At 36.3% G+C, this 27,017-nt stretch overlaps 2 protein-coding genes across 4 annotated transcripts in view; one reads left to right on the top strand and one right to left on the bottom strand.

Annotated features, from left to right (window-relative positions):
• The window catches only part of LOC129278292 (uncharacterized), a 7,396-nt gene extending 5,368 nt beyond the window's left edge, over positions 1-2,028 (top strand). Inside the window, exon 3 of the mRNA XM_054914494.2 lies at positions 1-2,028. This exon is cut by the window's left edge and continues 389 nt beyond it. The gene's annotated coding sequence lies outside the window, so the exon portion shown is untranslated.
• Positions 2,029-5,673: 3,645 nt separating this feature from the next.
• LOC129278231 (uncharacterized) lies at positions 5,674-25,292 on the bottom strand. Of its 3 annotated transcripts, none has more exons than XM_064110175.1 (11): positions 25,185-25,292; positions 24,565-24,988; positions 22,886-23,099; positions 21,427-21,539; positions 19,420-19,540; positions 18,128-18,207; positions 16,078-16,227; positions 14,751-14,934; positions 10,613-10,766; positions 9,203-9,294; positions 5,674-6,750 (listed from the first exon to the last, which is right to left on the bottom strand). In XM_064110175.1, exons 2-11 carry the CDS (start codon positions 24,858-24,860, stop codon positions 6,679-6,681), a joined length of 1,476 nt encoding a protein of 491 aa, XP_063966245.1. In that variant the 5' UTR covers positions 24,861-24,988; positions 25,185-25,292; the 3' UTR covers positions 5,674-6,678. The 3 variants fall into 3 exon arrangements, with proteins under 3 accessions (XP_063966245.1, XP_063966246.1, XP_063966244.1); XM_064110176.1 differs by having other exon boundaries at positions 25,103-25,195; XM_064110174.1 differs by lacking the exon at positions 25,185-25,292 and having other exon boundaries at positions 24,565-25,142.
• Positions 25,293-27,017: the final 1,725 nt, after the last annotated feature.

Genomic DNA, 27,017 nt, shown 5'->3' with positions numbered 1-27,017 from the left:
ACACTCTAAAAAAACTATGGTGTTAATGTTACTCAGTGGCGGATCCAAGGGGGAGGGGGACATCTGGCCCGTGCCCCCTCCCCTTTTAGTGGAAAATGTCATGCATAGTATATTACGCAAGTGAAGACTTTTTAATATTATCATTTTTTTTTTGGTAGTAAAATTTTTCGTGACATAAATTATCATCATTCGGAAGTGAAGACCTTTGTTTTCTTTAGACCTTTTTTTTTGCATGTTCAAAATTTTCCGGACAAAAAGCCCCCCCCCCCTCCTTTTGGAAAATCTTGGATCCGCCCCTGATGACACTGGCTGGTGTTCTGAGTGGATCACACCTTTGGGTGTTGAATATACACCTTGGAGTTTGAACTTAACACCAAGTAGTGATAACATAACAAAATGGGTTATTTACATCGATGGGTGTTATAACCAACACCATGAATTTAAGATTGGTGTTAAATGCTTGTTGTGGTCCTCTGTTAATTCTGCAGGTTAATTTTGATTCCACTTTTTTTTGCAGTGTATGCAGTGACAGTATCTTTAGACAGAAGTGAAGAAAATTCAGTAAAGACATACATATGGCAAATGGAATTTCTTTTACAATGTTCGAATTTATAACTTTGATTTCTTCCAGACTTTGTGACGGGCTATATCACAAACCTGTTATTAAAGGTCAACTCCATTCCAACAACAGGTTGATTTGAATGAATAGAGAAAAATCAAATAAGCATAATGCTGTAATTTTATCAAAATTGGATATAAAATAGAAAAGTTGAAAGTTGTGCTTATTTTTCACAAACAATTCTATGCACAATCCATCCAGTGATGTGCACATGAAAGAAACAATGATGCCACTCACAAACTATTTCTTTTGGATTTAATTGTAAGAATTACACAATCCCTTTTTTTAGGGGGAGGGGACAGATTTGCCAAATGGGAGACTCTTCATCTAATCACTGAAGATTATAGCAATGGCAATTCCATATATTCAAGGAAGAACCATATTTTGTTTAACATTACAAGGAGAAAATTACGATTCACATTTCATGGCGTACAGGTGAGGGGGCTTGCCCTCCCCCTAAAATTGTTCACAACCAAGAAAAAAAAGATCAGAAGGGAAAAAGAGAGAAGGGTTATATATTTTCTTAATAATATGTCAAAATCTATCAAAAAATTGGATTGTGGTAATAAAAATTTCAATTTTTTTGCTTGCTCACTCGCAACTTTTTTTACATTTTGTTTAACACACCATATCTGGAACCCTATATTGGGTGATTTCAAGTCCGGTGTTGGCCTTGGTGTGGAAATTTGCATTGCTTCTCCTAGCTCCAAAACTTTTTCCATCGTAAGTAAAACTGATCTAAATCACATTATTGACATCTCAACAACTAGTCAGTGACTTTTCGGGACCATCGTCATTTTATGTTTGGCGTTATAATCGTGTAAAAATTGACCTAATACCAACACCAAAAGGTCAACACTGAACTTGAAATCACACATGGTTTTGGCTCATTCAGCACTGATAGCGAAGTACACAGTGGATGATGTCATTTGGACTCTTATTTGCATACCAAACAGGATGTGCATATGTCATAACTTTCTCATTTTACATTTGATTTTGATGAGTTTTTCAGTGATACGCATGCTTGATTTTTCACATTTGATTCAAATAATTTTTTGTGAGTTGAACTTGCCCTTTAATAGGTAAATTTACAATGACTTAAATACGGATTAAATTGTTGCAATGTCCAGCAAGCTTTCAGGAAAAACATTATTTGACTGGTCCATAGACTACCCCCCCCCCCCCTCTCTCTCTCTCTTGAAAATATAAATATAAAATAGCTTTAACTGCTCATAAAAGCACTGAACACAGGGTTATTTCTTACCAAAAACCTCCAATATATTTCAATAGAGATTAAAGTACATCTGAAATTTTGTGACACCAGCTTAGTGAGTTTACAATCATATATGACTTTGAGATGTAAGAAAAATAACCATTTGTATTATAATAAATGAAAAGCATTCAAATTATATACTATTTCCACTAGTATTTTGTAACATAAAAGAATTGTTCAATTATATCATAATCCCATTTTATAAAAATAGTAAAGTATTTGATAGATAAATTATAATATATTAAACCACCTCATTCACCAAAACATATTTTTTACATAATACTAACAAGAAATGTACAAATAAGTAAGAGGAGGAAATTAATATAATTTATTTCAGAAATGGTTGATAAAAAGTACTTATCACATTTACTCCTGCAAATAATTACTCCTAATGAAAATGCCCTCATTGTGCCAAACATTAACCTTAATCCTAATCTTTACCTGATTCTAAACAAAAAACCCATCTAAACTAAAACCCTGACCTTATTTCTTAGAGAAATTAGCAAAGGAGCAATTGTCATTAGAGAAAATGTTGCATTACCAATATAGAAGGGAGAAGTAACAGAAAATAATTGATTTTAAGAAGGTATAATGACAAAAAATTGTTATTTTGGTACAATTTTATGGCATTCTTCCCTACATTGTACATGTATCTTATGACACAACTGATGCTGGTAATTATCCCGTATAGACTCAGTAAGTATTATACATGTAGTAATTTAGTATTACAGTCAGTGAGAGCGCTGTTGGCTCAATTGGTAATGCGTCTGCCCGTCGAACAAAAGACGTGGGTTCGAGTCCACCCCGGGTGGATGTTTGAAGCCAGTGCGTTGTGTGTAAACGTCTCTCCCCTGTTTCATAGATGCAGGCTATGTTTCAATGGAAAACACTCCGTCCCTCAGATAGGACGTTAGATGGAGGCCCCGTGTAGAGGAGAGTCACCACCTTTGCACGTTGAGAACCCACTGCACTATTCGTACATGTATAAGAGTCGGGGGGAAACCCCGGTGTAGTGGTCCACCTGCACTCCCCTAATCAGTTATATCAGGAGGAGATACCTGTGCGTCATAGTGATTCAGTTCGCTTTTCGCCTCCCAGGCACAGGTGATGCCAAACAAATAATAGTAGTAATAATAATAATAATAATAACAATACTACTACATGAACTACTACTAATAATAATAATAACAATAATAATAATAATTTGTTAGCTTGTCTCATACACATGTAATGGAAGAAAAAAAAAGCCAAAATGACTGTTATACAAATAAAAGTTGCAAAATTCATGTGCAAAGGATTTAACGTTTACATGTGTTCTATTATTCACATTGCACAGACTGCAAAGTAAACTTTGCATGACAAGAAATAAATAAAATCATGAAATTGAACCTTAACCCTAACTAGGCCGGGCTTTTTTGGCTGTTCTGTGGCCGGGGGGGGGGGGGGTTGATTCAACCCCCCCCCCTGAGATCTCGGCCGCCGATCGCGCGAGTGCCGCAAAAATTTGCACGCTGGTAGTGTGCGATGTAATCTACAAAGGCTGTATGGTAAAATTTTCCAAAATAATGAGATTTTATTTTATATGAATTAATTATGCTAATTTATGCATAAATCATACTTTTTGCTCTAATTCACTAAATAAAGCTCCTAGAATGCTAATTTTTGATAAAAAATATTCTTTGTAGCATTTTTAACAATGGCAATTGAAAAAAACTTCGGTTTTGAAATCAATTTGTTATGTATTTTATTGTTTTATGAATTTCTTATGTATTTCTTTGTTTTTCAACCTTTTGTTTTTCTTTGTTTTTTTCACCAGATTTATTGCACAATCTTTTTGAAGTATAATTATGCTAAAATCAATTGCTTTCAGCTGTTTAAAGTAAAAATAATCATATCTTTATGAATAAGATGAGAAAACTCAATTTGCATTGACTTTGTACACAAAATCACGTTTTGGAACAATTTTTGGTCTGACATGCACTTACAAAATGTTGCGTAATTTCGGAATTGCATACACGGGCGCTGTAAATTTGGTCTCAAAAGATGCACGAGACTTAAAAGTATAAACTCTGTGAGTGGCGCGGTCAAAAAATTTCCCGCGGCGGAATGTTCGCAGAACCCTGCCATTTTAGGGTTAAATGCAAGGAAAGGCTCGACTACATTCAATAGATTATAGTCCATAGATTATAAAACTGAATATTTACATAGTCACGTTAATAAGAAATTCTTATAGATTACATGTATATACTCAGCATATTTGTTTTCAAGGTAATATATGCCTTATTTCTTATACCATCATAGCTGTTTGACACAACTTTTAGTAGGAGAAAATTGATATAAAAATATAAAGATATTATACAGACAATAATAGTTCTCGAGGGAGACTAGCACAGGCATCTTCTCCCAAACAGAGCAATTTTTAAAATATAGCATCTAACAAAAACACCACAAGATAAATAAGGCCAACGCCCCCCCCCCCCCACAAAAAAAAAGTAAAGACATTTCATGTATATGGAAGCTTGCAGCTTGTAACAAGTAGATTATCATGAAAACAAAGGAAACATAAGAAACATTTTATAATGCTATTGTTAGGAACAAATTCCGATGATAGAACAAATTTATAGAAAGCAATGTATATCTTGAGTCATATGGCAAAATGGTGTCACATCCATTGTTAACAAATGACTTTCAGAAGCGAAGGACAAACATCATATACATGTATACCAGTGGGCCCAGTAAAATATAATACAGAAATATGTCAATTCTCCAATCTAAATGTAGAGCACCTAACTATTTTAAAAAAGATGATTTTGCTCTTTAATATACAAAGTGCAAAATAACAATAGGCCATTTCATAAGGACAATATCTGCAATTGAATAAGGCACTGAAATTAGGGGGGGGGGGGGGAAAGGAAAGGAAAAAGGGGAGAAGGGAATGGAAAAAGGAGAGGAAGAGACAGAGAAGGAGAAGGAAAGAGAGGATTAGAATAAGGATTAACAGAAAGAGTATGGAAAAGGAAAAAAGAGAGGGGGAGAAGGAAAATGAGAAATAAGACAAAGGAAAATGATGAGGAGATGTAAAAAGATGAGGAGGGGGGAGGAGGAGAAACAAGAGATAAGAGAAAATATACATTGGTACATGAATGATTAATCTCCAAATTGCACTCCCCGGTGAGTGGAGAATACGCATTTTGTACTAATAACGCGTATTGAGGTAACTGAAATGGAATCATATAAAAATGCCCAGTCGATCAAGTGAAGCTGAAATATTCTAATAAGTATAAATTTAAACAAACCATCCCATCATATAATATTAACATCAGTACTGGCATCAATTAGGCAATAAGGAATTTAATCATGGTTTGTGTTAATAATCTATAGTATTTTGGCTACCCTGAGTTGTTTGTAAGAAAAGGAAAATCCATATGAGATGTCAAACTTGGGCAAATTGGGCTAGTCAAAATGGTCTGTACAAGTTACACTTTGCCATTTCTTGTGGGTGCATCGTGGTCTAGTGATTCTGACACTCGCCTTTCAAATAGAGGGTCGTGGGTTCGAATCCTAGCCATGGCGTGTTTTCCTGCAGCAAGAAATGAATGGGTACCCGGCAGGATGAATTCCTTGAATGCACGAGCGCTGAAAGGCAGCTCGAGCTAAAGCCGGGGTAATAATTATAATAACAATGCGCCTCGGAATAGATTGTTTCTAGATAGATGGCACTATACAAATGCCTATTATTATTATTATTATTATTATAATTATAAAAAATATTTTTTCTCTTGCAAATGTGTTAGTGCAGTACTTTACAATTAACTTTCATTGACAAATTCTACAAATTGACTGAATAATCAATTGCAAAGCTTTGTGTAATGCGGACCGGTATCATCTTCCGTTGGTCATGAATAGATGCGTGTGCTTGGTCAAACAAATTGCGATTGATTTCAGCAAACATGGGGAGTTGTGAGCATTAGACAGCCTGGGTAAAGAGGTTCTCTGTGTCCTTCTTCTGTGATGAGTTTCGTACGAGATCAGGCGCGGATCCAGGGAGGGGGCACGTGCCCCCGCTTTTGAGAAGCAAAATTAAAACTTTGTAATGTAAAAATGACATTAAAACAGAGGTGTTCCCCCTCTTTTTGAATTGAAGACCCTTTTTTTTTTTTTGCTTGTCAAATTTTTTCGGGTACGAAATATCCTTAATTTGTGGTTGAAAACCTTTTTTTTTTTGGCTTGTCAAAATTTTACTCTGAAAAATGTGCCCCCCCTTTTGGAAAATGCTGGATCCGTCCCTGTATGAGATGTCAAATTCTGATGACTTTAAAAGGCCGAGTTGTTGTTCATAAGTGAGCAAATCAAGGTACTCTGTAATGCTGTGGACTGTTTGTGGCCCAGTGGATTAGTCTTCGGACCCTGAAACAGAGGGTCGTGGGTTTGTATCCCAGCCAAGGCGTGATTTCCTTCAGCGAGGAATTCATCCATAGCGTGCTGCACTCAACACGGGCGAGGTAAATGGGTGACGGCAGGAAGTAGTTCCTCAAGAAACTGTAAGCACTGGAATTTGCAACATTCGATGAGCTTTAACACTGCAGTGAAAGGGGATTATCCATGGTTCTTTTTTATCATTTTCCAGGGCTTTTTTGAGCGCTTCGGGGGCGAATGGCCGCGAGCCCCCTGCTTGTCAGATGATGAATGTTGATGGAGCACTCTCCAGTTGAGAGCAAAAGAGGTCATCTGACCGATGTCTCTGAATGGCTGATCCAACATTTGTCTCGATATCTGGTTGGATCTTCTATTCCTCGGTCTTGCTGGGGGGCGGCTTCCGCACCAGGCCATTTTCTTTCAAATCAGTCTCTAGTTGTCCCTGTGTGCGATACAAAAATCACAGTAATTATTATTATCTATTCTGTCATGAAATTCAGGAAATAGGAAACATACAGAAATGTCAACAAATGAAAACAGATGAATTTACAATCTATAGAAATGGAGAAGAGTTGGTAATATAACATGGTAAAACATTATTTTCATTTTACTTCAAATTCATTTCTACGAAATAAAAAGTTTGTGACATCTCAAAACTTTGCTACAATTACGTAACACAGCCCGACAACCTTCACATACATACAACAAGTATGAAATACTGTACTTGTATAAATAACAAGTATTCTAAAGTAATGTGCTACATAAAATGGAAATATGGAGGAAACCTAATGTATCTAAAATGCACAAACTCTGCTCTAGAAATCAAGACACAGAGCAGGAGATAGAACATTACTTCCATGCCAAACATATAATAATATACACATGAACATCTGTGGGCATTTTACAAACAGTTAAGTATAAAATACAGCACAAATGTGCCTGTTTAAACGAGAAGTCCGCCCGAACAAAAAGTTGATTTTGAATAAACAGAGAAGATCTAACAAGCAAAACACATAAAATTTCAGCAAAATTAAGTGTATAAAGTGTAAGAAAGTTATGACATTTTTAAGCTTCGTTTAATTTGAAGAAAAAAAAGTTATATGCACAACCTGGTCAGCATGCAAATGAGGGGACTGATGACGTCACCCACTTACTATTTCTTTGTGTTTTTAAATGTAATATGAAAAATCAAAATGTTCTCCTCATTGTCATGTGAACCAAAGTTTTATTACTCCCTGAACATGTGGTATTACCACTGTTTTATTTATATGATTTAGTCAAGTTGGTCCTTATTGTTAATTCTGTACAATAAAATTGAGTGAGTGACACCATCGACTCTCCCATTCGCATGTCACTGAGTTGTGCAGATAACTGTCTTGTGAAAAATAAGCAGACCTTAGAAATGTCATAACTTTCTTATTTTACATCCAATTTTGATGACATTTTCGGTGTTATGCTTAACTGCTTTTTCTCTATTGATTGAAATCTACATTTTTCTGAGGTGGACTTGACCTTTGACAAACAGGGCTAAAATGTCCCTATTGATTGGCCTACATATCCTTTCACAGGTTTTTAAATAAATTGTGTGCCTTTTTAAAAGAGAAGCGATCCAGCATCCTTAAAGGACAAGTCCACCCCAGAAAAATATTGATTTGAATCAATAGAGAAAAATCAAACAAACATGCTGAAAATTTCATCAAAATCGGATGTAAAATAAGAAAGAAATGGCATTTTAAAGTTTCGCTCACTTTTCACAAAACAGTGATATGCACAACTCAGTGACATGCAAATGAGTCAGTCGATGATGTCCATCACTCACTATTTCTTTTGTTTTTTATTGTTTGAATTATACAATATTTCATTTTTTACAGATTTGACAATAAGGACCAACATGATTGAACCATATAGAATTAAACAATGCTAATTTGCACATGTTCAGGGAGGAATTAATCTTTGTTTTACATTGACAAAAGGGAGAAAATTTGAATATTTCATATTTCATATAATAAAATACAAAAGAAATAGTGAGTGGATGACATCATCAGTCTCCTCATTTGCACACCGACCAGGATGTGCACAGAACTGTTTTGTGAAATTAGGCGAAACTTTAAAATGTCATAACTTTCTCATTTTACATCCGATTTTGATGAAATTTTCAGCGTTAAGTTTGTTGGATTTTGCTCTTTTTATTCAAATAAACCTTTTGTTGGGGTGGACTTGTCCTTTAACAGCGCCACCTCAATTCCTCAACTGCTGACATCTGGCCAGAATCATGCAACATCCTGAGCAGTGTAGTCTTGTAATAGAGGCCCATTTGAATGATAACATACTAATTCACCACTCAAAACATTCATACCCGACAAACTGATTTACATGTACCAAGTACAGGATAATTCACTCTCAGTATTATCAATGGTTATCTAAAAATGAACATTTCTAAGACTACTTTATTTAATGGCAAAAAGAAGCTGCTGAAAACCGCTTATCTAATAAAAGAGAGCCAATGGAGTAAATTAGAAAGTCAAAAGGGGCCTAAGCTTTCGATCCTAGCAGAATGTTCGTCGGAGGCAAAATGACTATTTAGATAGTGGAAAGGTGAGGGAAGGGGAGGGGCAAGTCAACAGTCATTTAATTTGATGCTATTTATGGCCAAATACAAAAACCAACTACTTCATTTACAACACACAGTCAATGAAAGGCCACACAAAATGAAGGTCAGTTCGATCTCCCATTTGTACTGTAATATAAAAATGAGCCCTTCTGCAAAGCGGCCATGCCCTAAAAATATTAGAATTGACAAATGTTATGATGTAAATATTGACTATGACTATGATCTTAATTTTATCTGCCTGAGAATGAATTCTAAAAGAAAAAATACAGAGACGAATCACTACCTTGATAGCACCGCCAACGCTGCTGAGGTCAAGGAGAAACGTATCATGCCCAAATATTGAATTGAGTTCGTAGAAGCTCACTGCCTCGTTGCCTGGATAATAAAACAATCAAGCATGGATGTTAGATCAATAAGAACACATAAGTACTCATGGGTTGCACTAGAGTATTTAGATGGTGGAAAGGTTAGGGAGGGGGAGGGGCAAGTCAACAGTCATTTAATTTGATGCTATTTATGGCCAAATATTGTTGCCAATGAATTTTATCGCAAAGACAATGAATATGAAAGGAACAGAAAGCAGAGAAATATATATTTTTTTAAATTAAAATTTCATTTAAAAAATCAATTCTAGTACCGGAATTTTGTCCCAAAACAATTGTTAGGAAATCTATAAAGAATATTTACACCAAACATTAGCATTTAAGGAGCTTTATTTAGAACAAAAAGTATGGTTGAATTAAATTGAATTGATTTTATGAATAAACTAGCATTAATACATATGAAATAAGATATACATGTAAGAATTTATCTATGCAACCATATACATTACATCATTCTCTACTATTGTGCAAACTTTTATTGCAATCTTGAGATATATGTTTCCAAAATCTTAAGGGGGACCAAAAAGCATCCTCCCCCCTCCCTCTTTAATTTGTATGTTTATTGTTTCTCCTATGCTTATCAGGGATGACATATCGAAATGAGCTATTTGTATCTCATGGAAAAGGTACTAGAGAAATATGAAGTTCATAATCATGATTTTTTATTATTACTGTTGTGGATGTTGTTGTTGTTAATTGTTATTATTACTAATACTATTATAATTGTTATCATTATTATTATCATGATCATCACCATCACCATCATCATCACCACCATCATCATCATTATCATCATCATCACCATCATCATCATCTCCACCATTATCATCATCATCTCCAACATTATCATAATCATCACCATCGTCATCATCATCACCATCACCATCATCATCACCATCACCATCATCATCATCATCATCACCATCGTCATCACCATCATCATCATCATCATCACCATCATCACTATCATCACCATCATCATCATCCACCATCATCAACATCACCATCTTCATCATCATCATTATCATCATTATCACCATCATCATCCCCAGGTTCATCATCATCATCATCTCCACCATTATCATCATCATCATCACCATCACCATCATCATTATCATCATCATCACCATCATAATCATCATCATTATCATTATCACAATCATCTTCATCATCTCCACCATTATCATAATCATCATCGTCATAACCACCATTATCATAATCATTCATTATCACAATCATCCTCATCATTATCATAATTTTTATCATTATTTTCATCATCAATATCATTCTTATGTTTCTAAATATCATACCTGAAGCCTTGAGGAGATCAGCCATCTCCCTCTGCTGCCAGATAGGTATGAGGATGTCCGTCTGCACACCGAGCACCATGACGGGGCATTGAACCCTCGATACACCTTCCTGAAGGGAGCTGAACCCCTCCCCCATGTCAAACATGTCCATTGCCTAATGAGGGGAATAAGATAGTGAGAACAAAACAAAAAGAGAATTAAGATTAATATTAGATAGGGATCAGTATGTCCGTCTGCACACCGAGCACCATGACGGGGCATTGAACCCTCAATACACCTTCCTGAAGGGAGCTGAACCCCTCCCCCATGTCAAACATGTCCATTGCCTAATGAGGGGAATAAGATAGTGAGAACAAAACAAAAAGAGAATTAAGATTAATATTAGATAGGGATCAGTATGTCCGTCTGCACACTGAGTACCATGACGGGGCATTGAACCCTCGATACACCTTCCTGAAGGGAGCCAAACCCCTCACCCATGTCAAACATGTCCATAGCCTGATGATGGTAATAAGATAGCGAGAACAAAACAAAAAGAGAATGAAGATTAATATTAGATAGGGATCAGTATGTCCGTCTGCACACTGAGTACCATGACGGGGCATTGAACCCTCGATACACCTTCCTGAAGGGAGCTGAACCCCTCCCCCATGTCAAACATGTCCATTGCCTGATGAGGGGAATAAGATAGTGAGAACAAAACAAAAAGAGAATTAAGATTAATATTAGATAGGGATCAGTATGTCCGTCTGCACACCGAGTACCATGACGGGGCATTGAACCCTCGATACACCTTCCTGAAGGGAGCCAAACCCCTCACCCATGTCAAACATGTCCATAGCCTGATGATGGTAATAAGATAGTGAGAACAAAACAAAGAGAATTAAGATTAATATTAGATAGGTATGAGGATGTCCGTCTGCACTCCGAGCACCATGACAGGGCATTGAACCCTCGATACACCTTCCTGAAGGGAGCTGAACCCCTCCCCCATGTCAAACATGTCCATTGCCTAATGAGGGGAATAAGATAGTGAGAACAAAACAAAAAGAGAATTAAGATTAATATTAGATAGGGATCAGTATGTCCGTCTGTACTCCGAGCACCATGACGGGGCATTGAACCCTCGATACACCTTCCTGAAGGGAGCTGAACCCCTCAGAGGGCTCACGCATGTCAAACATGTCCATAGCCTGATGAGGGGAATAAGATAGCGAGAACAAAACGAATGAGAATTAACATTAAGATAAGATAAGGATCAGGATATCTGTCTGTAAACCAAGCACCACCACCACCATCATCATCCTCCTCCTCCTCATCATCATCATCGTCATCATCACCATCATTACCACCATCACCATCAATAATGATAAGAAGACTAATAACGGTATGTTTACCAAGGGTAGCCACTTCAGTTCCAAAAACTGTTTTCCAATTAAGATAAAGATCAGACTTAGAATTGATATTGATAGAAAAGTTAGAAATAATATTCATATTTGAGATAAAAATCTATTAAATTAGAAATAAACTTGATGTTGACATTAACATCGCAGTCCAGACGGTTAACATAAAGAGATACAATAACCATTGACAATCAATACTTTTGGTGCATGATTAACCAAAGACTTACAGCAACACTTAATTGAACAATTTGATTGTATATTTTCAGTTATTCAAAAGTTTTCATGTTCAACACGACTGAGTGAACTTACACCAGATTTCTATTTTCATCTGCCACCCAAGCTTGCGAAATTTAAGAAATATTTGCATTTTAAGAAACACCATTAGACTCAAAATACACTGTAACTTCACCAAAAGCAATGACATTCGGTATCTGAGCCAAACGGCGTGTTGGCTCAGTTGGTAGAGCGTCTGTCTCATAACTGGGAGGTCGGGAGTTCAAACCCCAACCGCGTCAAACGAAGACGTAAACAGATTGGAGTTGCTTCTAACCCGTTTGGCGTTCAACAATTCAAGGGATAGAGCTACGTTGATCTGGAGCTGCACAGTGGCTGCTGGACCCACGTTCAATTGGGCAAAAAGAATTTTTGGAGTACATGTACATCAGTTTCAGAATTTATTTTGAACAATAAATTATGGATTTTATTTTTTTTTCTTCAATCTTTTCATTTTGAAAAATATGTATTACTTAAGATACAAACAAAGTACTTTAAAATCCACCCTTTCACTTTTTTTTCTGGGAAACCCTCTATATTGTGGAGCGTTGTGGCCCAGTGGATTAGTCTTCTGACTTTGAAACAGGGTGTTGTGGGTTCGAATCCCAGCCATGGCGTAGTTTCCTCCACCAAGAAATTTATGCACATTGAGCTTCATTCAACCCAGGTGAGGTGAATGGGAGCCCGGCAGGATTAATTCCTTGAATGCATGAGTGCTGAAGGGCAGCTCGAGCTAAAGCCGGGGTAATAATAATAATAACAACATTGCGCCTTGGAATAGAATATTTCTAGATAGATGGCGCTATATAAATACCTATTATTATTATCATTATTGTATTCAAAATAGTCCCTCGATATACATGAACAGTACATGTATGTCTCTAAACACTTAGCAATTGATAACACTTTGATGACAGCCCATTGACTGAAATACGCAGGAAAAACTAAACATTTACCCTCATTATCAAGCATCAAAGAGAATGACTGTGTGTTTTATTATCAATGGTACACACTAATACAAACAAATTGGAGAGATTGCAATATTTGCTTTCCTACTCTTAATGCAAAGACACGTTCTGAAGGTCACGTACAGGGACGGGTTGAATAACACTTTGTAAATAAAGGCAACTCAGGAAGCAGGCACGAGACATGAACAAACGTTTATTGGTGGAACAAAGTGCCCACCCCATATCCACCCTGAAAAGAAATATGAACTCTCACAGAATTAAAAAAAAATCACATGATTTTTTGTGTTTCATAACCAAAGTAACTTATTAAAAAATAACAAAACACACAGTAATAGCATGCAGCTATGAGGAGAATGTAGGTACATGTGTTATTTTGGTAGGAGTTCTTTGGAGATAAATACCTGGGCCATATTCTGCAAAACTTAGAGTCATGGTAATTTTTCCACTGCAAGGGAAACTATGATTTTGATTGACTGGTGGGCTAGGTTAGAACTATATTTATGCTTGACCAAATTACCATAATTGAAAAATATGAATATTGTATTTTGACTGAGGGGTTTGATCCCATTCCCATATAATATAGCAGCAGTGCCCACTTTGACAACTAACATGAACATTTATTCACAAAAAACACCATTCATACTATGTTCATTGTCCCTAATTGACCTTTGACCTTGATCATGTGACCTGACACTCCTGCAAAATGATCAGTGATATATGATTACCCTGATGCCCAAGTTTCCTGCAATATATCTAGAACCATTTACTTTCAAAGTCATATCAAGTTTCGAACCTTGACCTCAGTTAAGATTTCAACGCTGATACCAAACCATAGTCAAAGTTTATTGACCTTACATAAACTTTCAAAGTTATGACATTTTAAAAAATACCCCAACAGGTTAAAAGTTCACTGACCATTAATGACCTTTGACCTTGATAATTGAAGAGGTCTAAAACTCATGCAAGGCGATCAGTGATGCTTGATTACCCTTACGTCCAAGTTTCATGAACAAGGTCCTTCTACTTTCTAAGTTATGATGACATTTCCAAAACTTATCCTTGGTTAAGATTTCAATGTTGATACCCAAAACATGGTCAAAGTTCGTTCATCCTAAATGACCTTGGCCATGTGACCTAAAATGAGAGATGATCAGTGATGCTTGATTATCCCTATGTCCAATACCCAAGACATTGTCAACATTAATTGACCCTAAATGACCTTTGATCTAGGTCATGTGGCCTGAAACTCATGAAAGAAGATTGGTGATACTTGATTATCCCTACATGTATGTCGAAGTTTCATGAACAAGGTCCTTATACTTTCTATGTTGTGATGGCATTTCCAAAACTCAACCTTGGTTAAGATTTGAACGTTGAAGACGCCTCCGCTGTCGGAAAATTGGCGCCTGTAGTCTCGCTCTGCTGTGCAGGCGAGACAAAAATGGGATGAAAATAAATGAGAAATAGACCCAAGTGGAAATTCACGGCTCTCACCTTTGAGATATAGAGTAGCGAGTTGGGGTCGTATTTGGTACTGAACGTTTCTCCCTGGTGCATGATGTATTCCTCGATTTCAAAGGATGGGCACAGCGACGGGGGTTCGGCGGGGTCAACCAACTTCCTCCCGAATCTCTTCTTCCATTCGGGTCCACTCCGGTATGTGATGGTAGCAATCTCCCTGATGACGAGAAATGAAAGAATGAGGTTACGATGGTTTATTTTAATGAACTGTTTTGGACTGAATTTATCACCAAATCTGACAAATATATTTACAAGAAACGATACATCACGTTACCTCCCCCCCCCCCCAAAAAAAAAAATGTACTTGGAGCCAACATCATGGCAAAACATGATAATTGAAGTTAGCCTCAAATATATATTATCATTGTTATTATTTAAACATTAATTCAAATTATGATTAGATCCAAATATACATCAACCCTCTGGTCAACTTTAACAAACACATTTCAATACTTGCAGAAAACATACCACTGATATTCACAAATACTTTATATAGAAATTACTTGTTTTAGGCATTTTATATGGACATCTAATTAACTATATAATCCTCCAATATTGTAACTTTATCAACAATTTGTGAAATCTTTTGTGATTAGAATAATGTGATATGAATCCTTTTATTGAACAGTAAACTAATCATATTCATCACCATAATAGAAAATTTCCTCATCATATTAAGAAGAAACCGAACAATGAGCTTTCACATGCATTTAATAGATTCACATAAAAGAACCAGGTACCTTTTTCATTAAACTGGTTATAATAACAAATTTGTAATATCAGTTAAAAGCTATTGAAATCCTTAAATTATGATTAGCTGATAGTATATTTGTTATAGAAATTGTCTTTTTTTAATAGGAAATAGGACCATAGTGGTCCCTGTAAATATACCGTAGTCTCAGGAAATTAGAGACTTTAGGTAGCCCAATGTTGAATAAATCAATGAAAAGATGATAAACAAAACAATATAAAATAAAGGAAGAATATTAACAGAAGCAGAAATTTCCCAGAAGTCAATGCCTACCTTGCGAGCAAAGAAATGAGATACTTCAGGTAGCCCAATATTGAATAAAATCAATGAAAAGAGGATAAACAAAATAATATGAAATAAAGGGCGAATATTAACAGAAGTAGAAATTTCTCACAAGTCAATGCCTACCTTGCGAGCAAAGAAATGAGATCCTTTACATGTAGGTAGCCCAATATTGAATAAAATCAATGAAAAGAGGATAAACAAAATAATATGAAATAAAGGAAGAATATTAACAGAAGTAGAAATTTCTCACAAGTCAATGCCTACCTTGCGAGCTTCATCCCCATCTTGGGGTATGAACTGCCGTAGTAGTGTCCCCTCTGCCAGTTTGGATCGGTCATAATCGCCCTTCTCTGGAGGAAGCGTAGAGCGATGGAACTGGTGTACGTCTGAACGCAGCCTGATATTGAAATAACCCTGAAAACGGCAACGCAGTGTTAATAGAATTGAATGTATGAATATGAGAATGACCAGAGTGCTTCTTTTGGTCAGATTAAGTTAAACAGGTGGAACGCCTCTGGCAGTCTCGCCTGCATTACGCAATTCAATATAGCAGCAGTGCTAACTTTGAAAACTACTATAAAATAATCATTCACAAAAACATCATTCATATAATGACATAATACCACGTTCATTGACCATAAATGACATTTGAACGGAGACTTAAGACTGTCCACTACACCCATGTCCACATTTCATTCACTCTATCCATAAACTTTCAAAGTTATGATGGCACTTCAACAATTACCCCAACATGGCCTAAGTTTATTGACCTTAACTGACCTTTGACTTGGTTTTGTGACCTGAAACTCACAGGGGATGTTCAGTGATGCTTGATTACTCTTATATCCCAAGTTTTATGAACTAGATCAATAAACTTTCAGAGTTAGGATGGTAATTCAACAAATACCCCCAACACGGCCAAAGTTCATTGACCTTTAATGACCTTTGACCATGGTCATGTGACCTGAAACTTGTACAGGATGTTCAGTGATACTTGATTACTCTTATGTCCAAGTTTTATGAACTAGATCCATAAACTTTCAGAGTTAGGATGGTAATTCAACAAATACCCCCAACACGGCCAAAGTTCATTGACCTTTAATGACCTTTGACCATGGTCATGTGACCTGAAACTCATACAGGATGTTCAGTGATACTTGATTACTCTTATGTCCAAGTTTTATGAACTAGATCCATAAACTTTCAGAGTTAGGATGGTAATTTAACAAATACCCCCAACACGACCAAAGTTCATTGACCTTAAATGACCATTGACCATGGTCATGTGACCTGAAACTCGTACAGGATGTTCAGTGATACTTGATTACTCTTATGTCCAAGTTTTATGAACTAGATCCATAAACTTTCAGAGTTAGGATCGTAATTTAACAAATACCCCCAACACGGCCAAAGTTCATTGACCCTAAATGACCTTTGACCTTGGTCATGTGACCTGAAACTCAGACAGGATGTTCACTAATACTTGATTAACCTTATGTCCAAGTTTCATGAACTAGGTCCATATACTTTCTAAGTTATGATGTAATTTCAAAAACTTAACCTTCGGTTAAGATTTTGAAAATAATTTTCCCAACATGGTCTAAGTTCATTGACCCTAAATGACCTTTGACCTTGGTCATGTGACCTGAAACTCAGGCAGGATGTTCAGTAATACTTGATTAACCTTATGTCCAAGTTTCATGAACTAGGTTTATATACTTTTTAAGTTATGATGTCATTTCAAAAACTTAACCTTAGGTTAAGATTTGATGTTGACGCCGCCGCCGCCGCCACCGTCGCCGTCGGAAAAGCGGCGCCTATAGTCTCGCTCTGCTATGCAGGCGAGACAAAAATGGGATATTGTAATTTGATCCTCCCCTCCCCCTGGGTAATAAAGCCAAGTGCACACTATGCTATCCGATAATAAATCTATACATCTATACAAAATAAAATTAAAATAATAATAAGCAAAATTATTTCATTTGAAGTTCGGCATAATGTCAGGAGTAACAGAATCATAAATTTGCTTTGCAGCAAGCCCTGTGGTCGACCCGGAGTCAAGTCCAAATCGGCTTCAAGCTGCAGCCGACGATCACATCACTATGATTTTACTTTAACTTGCTTTTATTCGTTCAGGGAGGCTCGAACTAGACTGAATTTCAACTTCAGCAGTCCTACCACAATTCTGAACTCTGCTTACTAAGATTTTATTGGTTCGAATGTTCATATAAAATGTTTTTTTATTACAATTTCTTTGAAATTTGGAGCACAATGAAGTGTGTGCCGGGCTTAAAGGTGAACTGAGATGACTTACCGTCCTATTCTTTGAGGGTAAAGAGCACCAGCCATGATGGAACACATACCTCCGAGCGAAGCACCTACAACAGCATGGACCTTAGTATAATGAAACAAAAGTGAACAAATTGGGTAAAGGGAAAGTATATTTATTCAATTCAATTCATTACTATTAATTCAAGTTCAAATTCAAAAGTGGTCTCTATTCATGATCAAACATGTTAACTGTCGCATATGAAAAAAACAGCAGCAGCTGAAAAGTTTGAATCAGCACGATGAATGACATAGTATTAAAGAACACAGTAAAAAAACATTAAAATATCTAATTCAAAGATAGGTGAAAGCATAACAGACAATGAATGGTACATTTTTTTAAATAGCTGACTTGAAGGAAAGGAGACTGGCACTTTGTGCAAAATTTTAATGACAAAGGTGACTTTATGAGGGGGGGAGGGGTTGACCACTGGTGACTGAGACCGCCTAGGTGCAGCCCGTGCCCCCTGCCCTTTGAGATTTGTCACGTTACTACTAAATCGCCAAATATTCATTATTGATTGAAATAATATATGATAAAGGAGTCATTTGACGCTTATTTGAAAACGTTTCTTGTTCTAACATTCGATTGCAACACCATGACTTTTTTCTCAGTGTTATTGTGGTGTCACAAGGGAATTTTAAGATCACTGGAAAAAAATTGACAAAAATGGAATAAAAATGGAATAAAATCTTTTTATTCTTACATGTACACCATTTAATTTCCCTTATGATAAGTGCGACATCACAGTGTAATTCTACTATCACTACAGAAATATGGAAGAAAAGAGGCAAGTGCAGATGTACTTCTATCTCGAGTGTACTCCAAATAGTTTTTTATTATGCTTTATGACTCTATGGGCTGAAGTGATCGCTGAAACACATTGGGTGATTTCAGGTCCAGTGTTGGCCTTGGCGTTAGTGTTGGTGTTGAAATTTGGATGGCTTCCCCTAGCTCCAAAACCTATTCTGAGTTTGTAAAACTGATCCAGATCACATAATTGACATCTGAACAACTAGTGAGTGACTTTTCGGGACCATCTTCATTTCATGTTTGGTGTTATAACCTTGTAAAAATTAACCTAACACCAACACCAAAAGGTCAACACTGAACTTGAAATCACCCATCACGTTCCATCATCGAGAGTGATGTTTGGGAGACTAATGTAAATATCATCATGTGATTAACTTTTGACCTATCCTAAAGCAAGATTCTCAGGCTATAAATACAGAACATTTCCCTATACTAATCCCATAGATGCCATATCATTGCTTTACCTTCTCTATCCCCAAGTGATCAAGGAGAAGATACTGTACTTTCACCATATCCTCAACGCTAATAATAGGAAAGGTTGTGCCATAAGGCTGTCCGGTAATGGGATTGGTTGATGAAGGTCCCCTGGATAAACCAAACAAAAACGAAATATTAATAACAAAAACCAAATTACAGAACAAATTTGATTATAAAACATATAACAAAGTGGCTACCCCCCCCTCCCAAACAAAAAGGGAACCCTGCAACAATTGTATCTTTTACCTGGGGTCGTTTCTTTTTATACACATGCCATTGCTGATGTGTAAACACATTGTATAAACCTCAAAATAATTTTTTTAAGGGTAGCTCAGAAAGGCTGCATTTTAGAAATATAGCATATTGTCTTTCAAAATCAATTAAAATCTACATGAAAGCATAAAAAAAATGCTACTCATGTCATACTTTCAAAATCAAGCTTTATCTGAGCTAACCTCAATTTTTCTTTTTAATTTTGAGGTATGAGGTTTTTCATACCCCAGTGGAGATGTGCATGAATACTGCTGGTACTCAGACCTGTAGAAATGTTACAGAACACATTATCATGTACACTGTACAATGTGCTACATTGTGGGGATGTTGTGGTTACGACGCTTGTCTTTCAATCTGAGGGACGTGGGTTCCATTCCCAGCCATGGTGGCATGTTTTCCTTCAGCAAGAAATTTACCCACATTGTGCTGCTCTCAACCCGGGGGAGGTGAATGGTTTACCTGGTAGGAAGAAATTCATCGAATGCTTGGGCGCCTATGGACAGCTCAGCTATAGCCGGGGTAATAATGGCTGCGCTTTGTGTCCTCAGGCAAAACGACTATATCAATCCAGCTATTACATTACCCATGCTTATTTGGCAGAAGTGTTGTTATGCGCTCGCACATAACATTCCCGTCTTGTCCCAGCGAATGGCATTTATACCATGAAACATTATAAATATGTAATGACATATTTTTCTTTTGGAAAATGAATAAATACAAATTTGAATATCAATTGGTCAAGAAATTTCAAAACTCATGAGCACTATTAAAGGGAAAGTTTCCCTGAAGTAATGTTTGTTGTAAAAATACCAGAAAAAAAAATAATAAAAAAACACATATATACTCACCTGATATACTGAATGTACAATAAAAATAATTTCCAATTTTGTGAGAAAACACCGTCCAATTGACTTTTCACTACAAGACACGTGGAAGCTGCTCGCATATGATGTCACAACTCAAAGAATTCAGACCAAAAAATTATAATAACTCTTTTTATATTTGATAGATTTTCCTCAAATCTTTCCAATATTTGTTATTATTTTCTGCTATTTTTATTCTTAAAAACGTATTGCCAGGTGAACTTCCCCTTTAAAGGACAAGTCCATCCCAACAAAAAGTTGATTTTAATAAAAAGAGAAAATCCAACAATCATAACACTGAAAATTTCATCAAAATCAGATGTAAAATAAGAAAGTTATGACATTTTAAAGTTATGCTTAATTTCACAAAACAGTTATATGCACACCGGAGTCGGTATGCAAATGAGGAGACTGATGATGTCATACACTCACTATTTCTTATGAAATATTTAATTTTCTAATTTACTCCTCTTTGTCAAGTGAAACATCAATTAATTCCTCCTTGTACATATGTACTGTATATTGTTTATTGTTTACTACTATATGGTTCAGTCAATTCGGTCCTTATTGTCAAATCTGTAAAAAAATGATATATTGTACATAATTCAAACAATAAAAAACAAAAGAAATAGTGAGTGAGGGACATCATCGTCTGTCTCATTTGCATGTCACTGAGTTGTGGATATCACTGTTTTGTGAAAAATAAGCGAAACTTTAAATGTCATAACTTTCTTATTTTACATCCAATTTTGATGAAATTTTCAGTGTTATGCTAGTTTGATTTTTCTCTATTTATTCAAATCAACATTTTTCTGGGGTGGACTTGACCTTTAAAAATAAGGTTTGTTTAATACTTACGTAGTACCATAGCAGCCCCCTATATGATTGCCACAAATAACAAAGTATTTGTCTGTGTCTATGGCGCACCCCGGTCCAATAAACTTCTCCCACCATCCTGGGGCTGTATTTAACTGTAAGAAAAATAATAATAAATACGAATTAATGAATGCAAAATTCTCGCAAGTACCGTGTTATTTTAAGGAGGAATCTATCACTCTGAATGGAATTTGAAAATAATTATATATTCTAAATCATTCACCAATGTTATATGCATAAATCATCAACATCAATATGATCTTGTAAAAATAAATATAAATTAATAATGCCAAATTCTCACAAGTAATTTCAAGGAGGAATCTATCACTCTGAATGGAATTTGAAAATAATATATTCTAATTTATTCACCACTGTTATTATACAGATATTGCCTACCTAGAGTTTGAATATAACATTTCCTCTCCCCGACGGAGTTATATTTTTCCCAAGGGATTATATTTTGCCCGAAGCGCGCAGCGCTGAGGGAAAATATTATCCCGAGGGGAAAATATAGCTTCGGAGGGGAGTTGAAATGTTATTTATTAAAACTATAGATCAGGCAATATCTGTTATATTATATAGTCTATGTGGATTCGCCATCAGAAATTGCATTCATCATCTGGCTCAAACCCGAAATTCTTACTACAGCTCTGATCCATCTACGTCATAATAGATTTTGTTTTAAATACATCAAGCGCGTTCTTCATGCAATCGACGCGTTAACATTAGCGCGTACATTAAATAAACTACCTTGTTACGGAACTTGTATGCAGCGAGTGACGTCACCTTAGTGAATATAACGCCGCAATTGAAAATACAACGCAGTATATTCCCTGAGGTGACGTCAAAACCTAGAATATAACAAATGCGATCCTCGCAGCTATGGTCACGTGATGGCGTATTGACCTATCACTGGTTTGAATCTACATAACCTATGTAATATATGCATATATCATCCACATCAATATGATCTTGTATTGTTGCACAAACTTTGCCATTATAAACTATAATTATAGAACCCTTCACTTTGACTGGCTGCTATTAAAGCCCTGTTGCAAAGCTAAACCTCATGGGTCTGTTGCATAAAACTTTTATGATAACAAATTTACAATATGAGTTAAAAATTACTGAAATCCTTCAATTTGATTGGCTGATAGTAAATTTGTTATAGAAATTGTGCATTTGTTATTATAACAAGTCTATATGAAACTAAGAATAAAAAAGATAAAAATCTATTTAAAAAAATAAATTAAAAAATTAAAAAATATTATAAAAATAAGAATTTGCACAATCAAGTTAACAATTCTAATGTTGACTTTTTATCATTTCATCCTTTATTTTTTAGGTTACATCACAACATGATGCGGGTGAGGAGAAAATATTTTTCTTTTAATTTTTGCCTTTTTACTATACTAAACAAACGGTTGGACACTAGTCTTACCGGGTGACTTCTGGCATGAGAGCTACTCGACAGGCCGGTGAACACTAGAACCACGTTGCTCATGTCACGGTTAGGCTTTCCCCAAGTCTCGTAGGCAATATTCAGCTCCGGAAGCACACAGCCATTGTATTTCAGGGCATAAGGCTCATTGTAGTGAAAGTTCTGGTAGCCCGAGACTATCTTTTCGTAAGCAGGATCTGGACCAGAATCAGGTCTGAAAAAGGAATTTGTAATAATCAATCTGTTATTCTTTAATTGAAGAACAATATAAACAAATATAAAAAAGCATACTTTCAAGAACAGACAATTTTAGGCAGCTACATGTACATGTATGCTTCTAAGGAAAGGGTAATAATTCTGGAGCATAATATACATACAGGAACAATCATGTAGGGGAGGTAATGATGGCAATACCCCCCTCCCCCGAAAAAATCAAGAAATAAATAAAAATAAATAGATTAAAAAATAAAAAATAATACAATAATAAATGCATAAAGAATATAAAAACAAAACAAATACATCAATAGAAAATCAATATGAAATATAAATGAATAAAAAAGTACATATAAATATTAAATAAACAAATAGAAATGAATTTTTTTTTTTTTTTTTTCTTCTTCCCTGTGTTTTATTTTATCAACACCTTGGAAAAAAAAATCAGTGCTGCATCTACAAAATACCATCCAAAGAATTCATAATCCATACTTTCTACAAAAGGGGGGCCTGTGCCTATCAATTATAAATAGAATTATTTCTCATCACTTTTGAAATGCAAAAGTAATGAGACAAAAAATTAATATAAAACCCCAGGCGATTGCAAAATGTTGAGCAATACCTTCAGGATATGAACTAGGCATCCCAAAATGGGACCTTACCCTCTCTGTTTACCTGTCAAAGATTGGCCATGTCCTTCCCAGGCTCCACCCCTGCCCCACCCCTGCCCTGCCCCTGTAACATCCCTCCAGCACCCCTACCATCTGATACACAGTGCATCACAGAAAAAAAGGAAACCCTTTTTCATGAATATGAACATCACAATCATTGAATATGTTACTGTAGTAAGAAGGAAATTTGCTTCTTTGATTTGAGACCAAAATTAATACTTTTAAAGTGCATCATTCCCAAATGGAATATTACAAAGAATACATGGTGAAGTACAGTATGTTGATTTGTATGAATCCAAACCCACTCTCATTTCAAAATCAGTCAGATTTTTTTAAAGAATACAAATAAAAAGCTATAAATGAGGCATCCCTTTCTTACACATGGGGGGTGTTTCACAAAGATTTAAGTATGACTTAGAGTCACACTTTATGCGTACATGATATGCAACGCGCCATCTTATTAATACGCAGTAATGCGCGTCCTCTTGGCAAGATCTTACCAATGCGGTCATGTCTTTTATACCGCACGCAACTAGGTATTTACCGGTAAGTGCGACTTGTCATACTCAGATGTTTGTGAAAAACCCCCCTGATTGTAGTACTATTGTTTTCTGTGCAACTTGGTTTTGACCATGAAATCTCAAAGTCTTCCTGCCAATGTGTGCAAGACCCGTTCATCATAATTAGGTGATTGTGCAGAAACATTTCTCAAAACAAATTTCAATTAATGATTCTAGAGTAAAAATGTGGCGATTTAATGCTCATCCATAAGTAACTCACCAAAAACCTACTCACGTTTTTGACAGGCAGGGAAAGTCCGTTTCCAGTCCCTTGAATTTCAGGTCTATTCCAAAATCTGGCAGCTCCAGCTGGTGCAGAACTGCCTTCTGCTGTAGGTCGGTGGACTTTGCTTTGCATAGTGTGGAGGCTCTTGTGAACGTTCTGTGTGGTAAATGCATGGAGTTCGAACATGGAGTCTTTCGCACCAGTCTCTGTTGATGTATGCAGAAGGGCTGGGCTGACGTTACTTCGGATGCTAAAGCGGTCGAGAGGCATCTTTGCAGAATCGGGGCAAGCCGCCTACCAGACATTGTCACTTCTGTCTCTGGTCTCCTTTCCAATCCTGTTCGCAGGTTTGACGGTGGATGTGTTTACAGTGGAAGTTAATCACAGGAAACAAGGCATAGTCCGACTGGTTCTCTTTATACAGACTTGAATCCTTGAGAAAACAGATAAAAACAAAATTATGAGCACATAAATCACACTTCACACCATTAAAATGGTCAGTACCACTGCAATCTGGCCCAAAAATGCTGCATCATAACTCAATAACCTGTATCGATCTAACTGTGATGTAATTTCCGAGACATTGTGATAAAATTTCCAAGACATCTACTATTTGTAGTTATTCTTACATTCTCCTGATAGAAATGTAAACTGATAAGCAATGAAAACCAGAAAGCTATTAGTCTCCCAACCAGGCTCAGGTAGGGTACTTGGTTAGAACAGTCACGAACACCCGTGTCAGATTTTGAAAAACATCAACCAGATGAGACTACAACAGACTTTACATACCCAGACAGTGTTGTTGTTTTTTGGGGATTTGAAGGCACACTCCATTAATATGTGAATATTATGTAGGCTTTGAACAATCCTTTAGATATTGATATTGAGAGTGTCAAATGAGTCTGAGGTCGAAGACTATATTTGTGTTGACATAACACACAAGCCTCAACCAGACTTATCAAACAATAGCACGTGCAATGACACAGCACTTTGGAATCATGCAGCTGGGCCATGGACAGAGCATTAGTTCAAATCGTGTTCCACAGAAATTGATAAATCATTCAGATCGCTCAGTTTTAGGACATGAGGAACATGAATTAATTTATCTTCTGAACTGTCATGACTTCACAGAATTGTTTCCCCCCACTTCTGGAAGCAGCCACTCTGTGATTTTCAATTTTGATATAAAGCATTTTTTTTTCTGTTTGAATAAACTTGTTATTGCAATTAGAAACATTGGTGATATATGATCAGGGGCTGCAGAACAGTTTTAAAAGTGGGGTGGGGGGGGGGGCTGACCATGCAAAAAATCACAATAATGTTTACACTTTAGTACACTGTAAGGAAAAAAAGGTGGGGCTGGTGTGGCTCAGCCCCCCCCCCCCCCCATGGCCCCTGATAATAACTTCTTTCAGATACAACTTCATTATTATATCCTGGGAAGGGTCCTATGAAAGGACAGGGTCTGTTAGATGGTTTCTCAGGAAAAGTCTGTTTATTCCAAAAAATTACAGTCAGACACAGGTGCTTCAAGGAAAGTCATCTGTTGGATCTGACAAATTGTCAAACAGCAAATGTTGACAAAATATTATCCTGGATCTCCTGGGCCGTAAAATAAGTCTCAGCAATCGATCATGCTGCTTATTTTTGTTTGATCATGCGTATCAAGTAGGCCTACCAGTAATATGGTACTGAATTCCTAATTTAATTTGCATGTTTACTCTGCACTTTATACCTGGATAAGACTTATAGCTACATAAATAATTCATATTTGTTTAGGACTTTTTTTTCTCCAAAGTTAGACATTTCAAATTTAAATTCATGTATTTTTATACGTGTATATGTTTACAACCACTGGAAGTGGGGCAGAAGGCATATCGCCACAGTTATTCAGTTAACTATTTCTGCCCCTGGCATTCTAGTGGTTAATTTCTATTCCTGTCATTCACTCTTTGATATTTGCATTGTATGTATTCTTTATGTAATTTTCATTTTGCCAAATAAATAATAATAATAATATTACTCAATAGCATCAATCATAACACGATTGATCGGTACACTTAATGTTACGAGGCTATCATCGGCGTGGGGGCATTGTGGTCTACTGGTTGCGACTCTCGTCTTTCAATCAGAGGGACGTGGGTTCGAATCCTAACCATGGCGTGTTTTGCTTCAGCAAGAAATTTACCCGCATTGTGCAGCACTCGACCCAGGTGAGGCGAATGGGTACCCCGTAGGATCTATTCCTTGACTGCTTTAGCGCCTATATGGCGGCTCAGCTACAGCCGGGGTAATAATATGATACCAAGTATCAAGCGCAGTACAGTATATGCAATTATAGTAGCTGCGCTATACAAATGGAACATATTATTATTATTATTATCAAGTCCCAGGCAGCACCAAGTACCGATAAAATTGTCTTTGCCTTTGGGAGTGGGAACAATTGTTTGGGGTTTTTTGTT

This window comes from Lytechinus pictus, chromosome 15 (genome assembly GCF_037042905.1).
Source record: "Lytechinus pictus isolate F3 Inbred chromosome 15, Lp3.0, whole genome shotgun sequence".
Taxonomy (NCBI): Eukaryota; Metazoa; Echinodermata; class Echinoidea; order Temnopleuroida; family Toxopneustidae; genus Lytechinus; species Lytechinus pictus.
The sequence above is the reverse complement of the archived record's forward strand: the minus strand, read 5'-3'. Positions and strand labels throughout refer to the sequence as shown.